The sequence below is a fragment of the Cyprinus carpio genome, chromosome B19 (genome assembly GCF_018340385.1).
Source record: "Cyprinus carpio isolate SPL01 chromosome B19, ASM1834038v1, whole genome shotgun sequence".
NCBI lineage: Eukaryota > Metazoa > Chordata > Actinopteri > Cypriniformes > Cyprinidae > Cyprinus > Cyprinus carpio.
The window spans coordinates 17,886,095-17,896,299 of record NC_056615.1 but is presented as its reverse complement, the minus strand read 5'-3'; the positions used below and the strand labels follow the sequence as shown (position 1 = coordinate 17,896,299).

General features: G+C 37.8%; 1 protein-coding gene across 1 annotated transcript; it reads right to left on the bottom strand.

The window, feature by feature from the left end:
- Positions 1–2,213: 2,213 nt before the first annotated feature.
- Positions 2,214–9,104, bottom strand: LOC109112327 (39S ribosomal protein L3, mitochondrial-like). The gene is made up of 9 exons (XM_042744995.1): positions 8,862–9,104; positions 8,436–8,617; positions 8,207–8,298; positions 6,438–6,536; positions 5,587–5,686; positions 4,004–5,346; positions 3,495–3,572; positions 3,050–3,127; positions 2,214–2,598 (listed from the first exon to the last, which is right to left on the bottom strand). The coding sequence occupies exons 1-6, from the start codon at positions 8,954–8,956 to the stop codon at positions 5,282–5,284; spliced, it is 633 nt and encodes a 210-aa protein (XP_042600929.1). The 5' UTR covers positions 8,957–9,104; the 3' UTR covers positions 2,214–2,598; positions 3,050–3,127; positions 3,495–3,572; positions 4,004–5,281.
- Between the last annotated feature and the right edge of the window lie 1,101 nt (positions 9,105–10,205).

The following is a 10,205-nucleotide window of genomic DNA, read 5'->3' as shown; positions in this document are numbered from 1 at the left end:
TACACAATATCTTCATGGAACATGAGCTTTACTTAAAGGTGCTGTATGTAGGATTGACACCGAGTGGTTGAACTAGGTATTGCAGTCCAAATTCAAAATATTGGGGTTTTTTCTTCACCCGGCCCCTCCTCCTCAGATTGATGCCCACGCAGGTTGCCAGATTGACGACACAGGAATGAGCGCACTTGACAATGAATTAAATTACATATGCTGTGTTTTACACCACCTGGCAACCCGGGGTGCTGAAATACAATTGGGTAAACTGGCAGTGGACGGGTTTCACCAACCAAAACAGAGACCGACATTCTGGCCAGAACACACATTTTCAAAAGGAGATTAATTTATGGTAGCATTTTTTTTTTTTTCCAGATAAACAAGTATGTTAACTTGGCATGTTTCTTTAATATCTGCAAACATATGGTATTTTTATGCTTTAGTAGAGTCAAAAACTTACATACAGCCCCTTTAATATCCTTATGATTTTTTGCATAAAAAAAAATCCATATTTTTCACCCATACAATGTATTGTTTGCTATTGTTGTTTCAGATCAAACATGCAAACAAAACATGCAGTTTTAAATGAAGGTTTTTATTATTAAGGGAAAACAAAATCCAAAACTACATGGCCCTGTGTGAAAAAGTGTTTGCCCCTCTAAACCCAATAACTGATTGGGCCACCCTTAGCAGCAACAACTGCAATCAAGCATTTGCGATAACTTGCAATGAGTACATAACAGCACTGTGGAGCAATTTTGGTCCACCCATCTATGCAGAATTGTTGTAAGTCAGCCACATTGGAGAGTTTGAGCCTCTTAAGGTCATGCCACAGCATCTCAATATGATTCAGGTCAGGACTTTGACTAGGCCACTCCAAAGTCTTCATTTTGATTTTCTTCAGCCATTCAGAGGTAGACTTGCTGGTGTGTTTTGGATCATTGTTCTGCTGCAGAACCCAAGTTCGCTTCAGCTTGAGGTCACGAACAGATGGCCGGACATTCTCCTTCAAGATTTTTTGGTAAACAGCAGAATTCATGGTTCCATTTATCACAGCAAGTCTTCCGGGTCCTGAAGCAGCACAACAGCCCCAGACCATCACACTACCACCACCATATTTTACTGTTGGTATGATGTTCTTTTTCTGAAATGCAGTGCTACTTTCACGCCAGATGTAATGGGAAACACACCTTCCAAAAAGTTCAACTTTTGTCTCGTCAGTCCACAGAGTATTTTCCCAAAAGTCTTGGGGATCATCAAGATGTTTTATTGCAAACCCGAGATAAGTCTTTATGTTCTTTTTGCTCAGCAGTGGTTTTTGTCTTGCAGACCATTTTTGCCCAGTCTCTTTCTTATGGTGGAGTCATGAACACTGACCTTAACTGAGGCAAGTGAGGCCTGCAGTTCTTTGGATGTTGTTGTGGGGTCTTTTGTGAGCTCTTGGATGAGTCGTCGCTGTGCTCTTGGGGTAATTTTGGTCAGCCGGCCACTCCTGGGAGTTTTTGCCATTTGTGAATAATGGCTCTCACTGTGGTTCGCTGGAGTCCCAAAGCTTTAGAAATGGCTTTATAACCTTTTCCAGACTGATAGATCTCAATTACTTTCTTTCTCATTTGTTTCTGAATTTCTTTGGATCTCGGCATGATGTCTAGCTTTTGAGGATTCTTTTGGTCTACTTCACTTTGTCAGGCAGGTCCTATTGAAGAGATTCCTTGATTGCGAACAGGTGTGATAGTAATCAGGCCTGGGTGTGGCTAGAGAAATTGAACTCAGGTGTGATAAACCAGTTTTAACAGGGGGGCAAACACTTCTTCACACAGGGCCATGTAGTTTTGGATTTTGTTTTCCCTTAATAATAAAAACCTTCATTTAAAAACTGCATGCTGTGTTTATTTGTGTTATCTTTGACTAATATTTAAATTAGTTTGATGATCTGAAACATTAAAGTGTGACAAACATGCAAAAAATAAGAAATCAGACAGGGGGCCAACACTTTTTCACACCACTGTGTGTGTGTGTGTGTGTGTGTGTGTGTGTATATATATATATATATATATATATATATATATATATATATATATATTTTTTTTTTTTTTACTTTACACTTATCTTAATTATAGATTTAGTTTATATAAATTTTGTATATAACAAAGTAACTACTCTCCTAATGCTTCCATGCAGTGCTTTATCGCTCCAGCATATGAACATAAACACAGAAATGATATCAAACAGGTTTTATTGTTTAAATACACAAGCTTTTGACACTTCAAAATGATTCAGTTGTAATACAGAAGTATGACTTTACGCTCCACCTGAACCAGCATTTATGGGTTTACTTGACACTTCTTTAAGTCTTTCAGCGCAGCAATGCTGAATCCTCTAGATGAAAGACTCCGATCAAGGGTCAAATCAAGCCCAATGTCTTTTGCCAGCGTAAGCAAGAATCATGGGGTCACAACCTCATTCAGCCATGGGCTCCCCAAACTGGAACATGTCCTGATCGTAGAGGTCTTCAGGGATCTCTTCGTCTCCATCAGCAAAGAATGTGGGGAATGGCGGGTTCTTGTTGTTCTCCAACCGAGTGGGCAGAATCGAGTCCCTGACCTGATCGAGCAAACGCAAGCACTACATTTAAACAACTGGAGAAGAATGCACTCGACAAAGTATTATAAAGTCATCTGTTTCTTGAATGAAGTCAGTCTTTGAGAGAGTTTAACTTTCGGTTGAGTGTGTATGTAAGCAAACTCTACGAGACAAATGCTGACCAAATATGATTGATTCACTGATGCACTCTGGACACACAAACGCCTCTGCGCATTGATATAGATGAATAAGTCAGCACGAGTGTGTGCTAGCGTGCCAAGGTCAGTGATTGTGCTGGCATGGACAGTACAGTACACAACTCTTTTTTTAGCTTAACACTGCTGAAAGTGAAGACAGATGCAGAAAAGATAAAAGCAGATCCTTCACCTTCAAAAAGATATTCTACCTGAGGACAAGTGCATTTGACTTCGCACACTTGAGAGTTTGTGTGAGTATGTGTGAGGCGTTTTACCTTAACAAGACAGTTGCGGTGACCCGGGACAGAACCGTTGACGTAGAGGATGTTATACTTGGTGTTCACCCTCCAGATCTGCCAGAGAAAAGACCTTAGTGAAACTACAAATACTCACAAATGATTTTTCTCACTGGGTGACTTTACAGTAGGTGTCTCCTGAGACCTAGATATATTATGGTAGAGCTGAGCTTTGAAATTGTGCTTACTGTGTATTTTGATGTGTAATAAATGAATTCAGGTCATACTACACAAAATATTGAACAAAAAATGTTTATGCAGCATCATGTAAACTGCACAGTGCAATGCAGAGCAGAAGTATCAGCAGAACATGCCTTTGGCTTTATGGACACATGTATAATAAACATATGTATATACAATATTAATTTATATACAAGTTTCATAATGATTTAAAAGTGCATTCTTTGCATTTTGGTAGGTGTACCTTCAAGCCATGAGTGGTGTCGTAAATGTTTCCCATCCTGCCTGGCATCTTTTTTCCTTTAAAAACTTTTGCTGGGTCCTGAGAGCAAGAAGACAAGTTACTTTACTCATCCATTAACCATTCAAAGAGCATGCTGAGGTCACGCTAAACTCTCCTGACAGTCCCAGCTACCCAGAATGACTGACGTGAAACCTCTCAGAGAGGAAAGTACTTCGATATCTGAAAATATACAGTGTGGGGAACTCCACCAAAATTCAATCATTTCCTTGCATCTCCGTGACAAAATTTTAAATCTGGATAGAACAGGAAATGACTACACTACTATTCAGTTTATAGTCGTTTTTAAGAACTTAATTTTTAAATCAAAATAAAAACAGTAATATTACAACTACTGTGAAATGTATCATGCCCATGTATCATACATCCCTAGAAAAAACACACAGGAATCACACTGAAAAGCCCACTAGCATGAAGTGATACTCTTTAAATATAGAAATGACAACACTCACCCCTCCGGGCCCCAGAGAGCCTGGCCTCCTGTGTGTTTTAGTTTGTCCATGAGAAGCTGGCTGACCTTTGAACCCCCAGCGCTTCATCACTCCCTGAAAACCTTTGCCAATCTTCAATAAAAAGATCAACAGTTTTAATACAGTAAAGATGTAAACAGAACATTTAGTAATCATACACTGTGTAACAACATAAGAGTGGGATGAAGCTGCAGACAGGCAGGATCTCGGGCGTGAAATAGGGCTGATACGACTCTATGAAGTTCTATGAAGCAAGGCTCTTTTCATTAAAGGTGATGGGTCTCATTTCTTTCCTTTTTTTAAATGCTTTCTCTAATCCCAGTTTAATATGCAGAGACAAATAGTCATTTTTAAATTCACCCAAAATACTGTGTCACCATCAAATCATTGCTCTGTTTGTTTGACACTGGTTCAACCAACGGTTTGAGTTTGAAGTGGAACAATCCATGTGCCTGACCAATTGTAGGCATTCAGGAAACCTGTTTGAAAAAAATCATTACTTTTGCAATTCCATTTGGTGACACTAGTGGCACATTTATTGAAAATGCACAATTGCAAAGTATTTTAGAATATGATTCCTTTTCTATTATTCTAATAGGAAAATTCAAAGGACTCACTCCCTTAGATTCACACGTTCATTATTTTGTGAAGAGATGAGGCCCTTCAACAAAGGTAAAAGGGAAAGAGTGAAATCAGGCACTCCCATTTGGGACAGTAGGATGCATGCCTTCTGCAGACCAAAATATCAGTCAATCAAGCTTTTTGTCAGCATAAGAAATATGCATCTCCCTTCATCCCATTTATGTCAGAAAGTAAAAAGAGTTTTGCAGAATATCTTTAAAAATTAATCTAAGAATGAGGGAAAAGAAAAATATCTAGTGTTGATTAAACAATGGAACCCTACTCATAAGATCATCGTGAAACTTCATGCACGGATAGTATAACTAAATGGAAATTCAAAAGATAAGGATAGAATCATACATTCCCTGTCTTCCACTGGTCAGACAGAGAATCCAGACCCAATGTTTGAGCCAGTGTTGCTATGTCAGGCTGGTTAAACAAGGAGCAATATTTTGAAACACTGTGTTTAAAATGGGAATGAATCTACAAATGGGTTATTAATTTTTATAGTAGTCTTTGCTTATTAAACTGGAATATACGAATTTAACATGGAGAAAAGTACAGTAATATTTTTTTTATATTTATTTTGATTAATTTAAAATCATTTTTAATATTTTCACTTTAAAACATGTACTTGACTCACGTTTTCGCTGTGACATCCACATATTGTCCTGGACGGAAATGAGCTGCATAGAGAGGAGTGCCTAGACCAAAAAAAAAATTATAATAATAATAATTATAGTAATAATAATAATAATATAGAACACAGAAAGTAAACACATAAAAAACAACAAAACCAAAAACAAAACATGAAAAACAAAACCAGAAAAATCATGACCATCAAATAGGTTTTATTTACTCAGACATGTAATCTAAGGGATACAGCTGAAATGACTTAATTCTTTATCTGGCGATAAGCAAAGAGTTCTGACATGTGAAGTAACCTGGTTTGATGATAGCGTTGTCTGACACACAAAACGTGGTGAGTTTCTGTTTGGGAGGAACTCCTGCATTCCGGAAAACCTCTAAATATCCCTCTGGCCTCTGTGAGAAAGACAGATTGACTTTCAGCTACTTCAAGTGATTTAATAACTTCTATAATCCTACAAAAGGAGAAAAGGAGAATACATTAAAGCCAAACTGCTCTGCTGTGTTTTGGGAGTTGATTGACTGGCTCAGGAGAGACTGAAGGCTCAGACTTAAGGTCAGGACAATTGACAATTATACTTCAAGCAGCACTTTGTGGCAGCTGTCAAATATAGACAGATGACACACACATATACACACCAGCTTACTGCCAAAAAGGAAAAAAATGGGACACTGACCAAAGTTTTTTCATTACAAACTCCATAGAACAGTTTAGTACAGCTGTTTTAAAAAAAATCCTTCCTTCTATAACGCTCACATCTATCACTGTTAGTCTTTTTTTTTCTAGCACATATAGAGAAAGACAAGTGAGAGAGAGGAGCGAGAGAAGAATACAATGAGAAAAGTTGTACAAAGGACAAAAATCCTGGTTTTCCAATTTGATTGTACACGCACACACACACACGCACACACAAAAGTGACCTCTACATCTACTGAGAGCTCAGTAATTTCTCTCCAGGAACTCTTCAGGTCTTATTATACTCCCTCTCCAAAGAAGCAGTAAAGCTCTTGTCTATTATCCTGTTCCACCTCAGAGAGGTCAAGGACTGCCAGAAAGGCGAAGAGACAAGGGTTCGTTATGAGGGGGAAACGAGCATGGACAAGAACAGCCTTAATTTGAAAAACGTTAAAGACTTTTCTTACTCACATGAAACGGAGAGACGTTTTTTCCACCCACAATCAGAGCCGCTGTGTGCCCATCATACTCTTCCTTGGAGAGATGTTTCACGACATGACAGTCCTGCACCTGAGAGAGATTTGGGTGTGTTAGTGTGATATTTGATTGCGATGCCATGGGAAGTCCACTTCCTTGAACAAGCTTGGAAAAAGTATCATGCTCAGGGACAGTGACTCAATGGAGGCTGATTCTGGTGTTTTTACACATCTTTAACTATGTTTAACCATGTTTCCAGACCTCAGCAGCACAATATAACAGACCAGATTAAATGTATTTATCACTAATGCATCAATTCAGTACAATTTGGAGACTGCGGTGAGATGTAGAGTTGTCACAACATGTTAAACATACCCTACTGGACAATATCACTTAAAGAATCACAATATTGTTCTTAAATAAATTATTATTAATATTATGTGCCATTCGAAGTGAATATCAATTTATTAATTAAATTGTAAATATATAAATCACTCTTACGGGGTGTATATATAGATGCATATACAGTATATATATATACAGTATATATATATATATATATATATATATATATATATATATATATATATATATATATATATATATATATACTGTAGAGAGAGAGAGAGTTTTTTATGAATGTTTTAAAACTCAGTTCAATATTAGTGATATACATCAATATTAGCACCAAATCGAATATTTTACCAAAATTAAAACCAAAATGAAAGTTTTTTTGATTTAGCCAATAAACCAAAATGTGATTATTTAATGACCAATTAATTACTCAATCAAATGTAATAATAAACACTCCAATCAAAACTAAATAAAATCTGAATTTTCAAAGCATCACTCTTAACAAAATAATAATAAAATCTAAAATAAAAATCTAAATCTAAAAATAAACATAAAAATCTAAATTTAGAAATACGATTTTCATGCGCATCTCTTCAGTAAAGATGCTCCTGTGATTAGTAGTATATCTCCAGCACGTGCGTTAAGATCAGGGTTGCCAGGTTTTCACAACAAATCCTGCCCAGTTGCTTCTCAAAACTAGTCCAAAACTAGCCCAATCGCGTTTCCAGGAGGTTCCCCGATAAAAATTGCATCCCGGGGTTAAAATATAAGTTTTTTTGGCAGGGTTGCCCTGGTAATATTCACATTTTAGGGGCTAAATATCACGTTATTGGTATTGGGGTCGCTTCAACCCGCAGACATGAAAAACAACCGCAGACTTGGCAACACTGGTTGGCATTTACTACACAGATCCGTAATTCACTGACAATCTACACAAAATCGATTTTAAAATGGCAGGCGATTCTTTGTCGATTTTGAAAGCGATTTTGTGTAGCTTGTCGGTGGACTACGGCTCTGTGTAGTAAATGCCGCTCCCACCTGAACCAGTGTTGCCAAGTCTGTGGTTGTTTTTCATGTCCGCGGGTTGAAGCGACCCCAATACCAATAACGTGATATTTAGCCCCTAAAATGTGAATATTACCAGGGCAACCCTGACAAAAACGCCCTAATTAAAAATGTAATTTGACCATTAATCTCACAGGAACAACCAATAAAATGAACTCAATGAAAGTTCAGCTGAATTTTAAGACTGCCAGAGATGCTTTTGATAAGTCACAGCTTCCACAATACTGTCCTTTTAATTTTCTATTTACTTACAGTTGTTAAAAAAGAGATTTTATATACAGTTTAAATGAAAGTGCTTTCATCTCCACCTCTGTATTAAGGTGGTGAACTTATATCCTCTTTACCTGCAGCATGGTCACTACGTGTCTCTCTCCAGATTTGGTCCACACAGGCATCATTCCGAGTTTAACAGCCACAAGACCGACTCTCCGACTCCCTGAGGAGATGCAGATTACAAATCAATACATCCATTAAAACTGAAGTAGTTATCATGAGCACAAGCACACTGCCTCCTGTATGTCTGGAGTGGAAACGACACCCACAGACCTCAGGGGTCCCGATGGTGTGACCCACCTTCCACCCACTCATGTCTGGGCCAGGGCTCATCCTTGAGGGGGCTGAGTTTGTCAGTGGTCTGTTGTTTATATTCCTCTGTAATGACCTTCTTCAGAAAGGAAGCATTATCTTCAGTGAGGTGCTCATCCCACCATGTGTTTGTCCGATGCGTTCTTATACCCTGAATGATAGGAGCTCTGCTGAAGACCCAGAAAACAGGGGAATGATGGGAACTGTCATGCTTTTTACAGAAATATCACGTTAAAAAAAGTTGATAATGTGATACTACTGACAGTGACGTTACATAAAATTGTTAAACGTGACGCTACTGAATAATACGATAAAAAAAATAATATTTGCTGTATTTATGTTAGATTAACATGATCTTGAATTAAAGATTACATTATATTATGACGTTAATATTCCGTTGTTAACAGCAGATACCTCTGCAGCGCTGCTCCAGCTCGGGAAACGGTTACTGGCGCTCTTCTAAGCAAACTATCAGCAAGTTTAATGAACCTACACGTCAGTGCTGTCATCTTTATTATTTACAATTATCATACAACACAACTACAGCTCGATCATTTAGCCCGATCGCATCATTGTACCAGACATGACAGTCTCGTGTTTGTCCTGTAGTAGAATGACATTCCTTCCACTTCCGGTGTTACACGGAAATACGGTCGCTGGTCTCTGACGCTTCAAAATATTGTTCCTTTAAATTATTAGCATTTTATAGTGTGTTATAAACTATTAGCTACCTAAGCACTCAGTAATGTGTTTTTTTTTTAGGACAAAATAATATTTGGGGTTATCGTTAGAGCTCTGTTATCATTTTAAAATAACAAAACAATAAACATTAAAATCAATTGTTCCTCACAACGAAAAATATAGGCTAAATATTAATCTAGTCCGATGATATTGTTTTAAATTATGGAAATAAATAAAAAATTCTGTTACTAAAAAAAAAAAATAATAATCTAATATTCTATAATATTCAGATTAATATTTTATTGAGCAGTTTTACATAACGATTGGCACAGGTCTCTTAGACTGGTTAAGTATTTCCACGCACTCTCAAAACTAATTATTATGTTACCCTGTGACATGTTGCAACATGTTCCTAATAAAACAATATAATTAAAATATGCCCTTTGAAAATATTCCATCTTCATGTGTGATAAAATGTAGAATGCATTTGGTGCATCACCTTGTTTGTCTTACAAAACCTAATCTCTACCAGACACTCACAGTGCAGCAAGAAAATAGTTTTACTCTCATTTAACCAACATTATTTGTGTAGAAATCTGCCAGGATTGACAACCTCATACACTTGAAATTATAAACCGAGATGCAGAAAAGACAGTGGAGGTGGAGCTGGAGGAGGTGAATGTAAGATCAGGAGGGTGAGGGATTTGAGGAGGACCTCAGTGATGCTCTGGCCTTCCATGGGTTTTCCTTGAAGACCTCAGAACCGCTGCAGATTGAGCCCTAAACCCCAATTCAGCTGCTCCCCTTGTCTTGCCAGCTGCTACTTCCATCATGCTGCCAGCTAATTCAACCCTGCCAGCTGCTTCTTCCTACAACCTGCCAGTTATGTTTTCCTTTGACCTGCCAGTTTCCTTACTCTTCCTGCTATCTCCCTCATCCAATCTCACATGTTGTCCAGCCCGCTGCCAGTGATGTTCACGCTCAGTGGTCTGAGGAGCATTACATATGTACATATTTTAGCAGCAGTTGATGTTCCCTTCCAGACACCAGGTCAAACTGACCACACAGATTTTGGAC

What these genes read in the sequence shown, in the direction of transcription:
- LOC109112327 (XM_042744995.1), bottom strand. Translation starts at nt 8,956, where the DNA reads ATGACAGCACTGACGTGTAGGTTCATTAAACTTGCTGATAGTTTGCTT. An exon ending in ACGTAGTGACCATGCTGCAG is followed by an intron (nt 6,537 to 8,206) that starts GTAAAGAGGATA and finishes AATCTCTCTCAG; the next exon opens with GTGCAGGACTGTCATGTCGT. An exon ending in CAACGCTATCATCAAACCAG is followed by an intron (nt 5,347 to 5,586) that starts GTTACTTCACAT and finishes TTTTTGGTCTAG; the next exon opens with GCACTCCTCTCTATGCAGCT.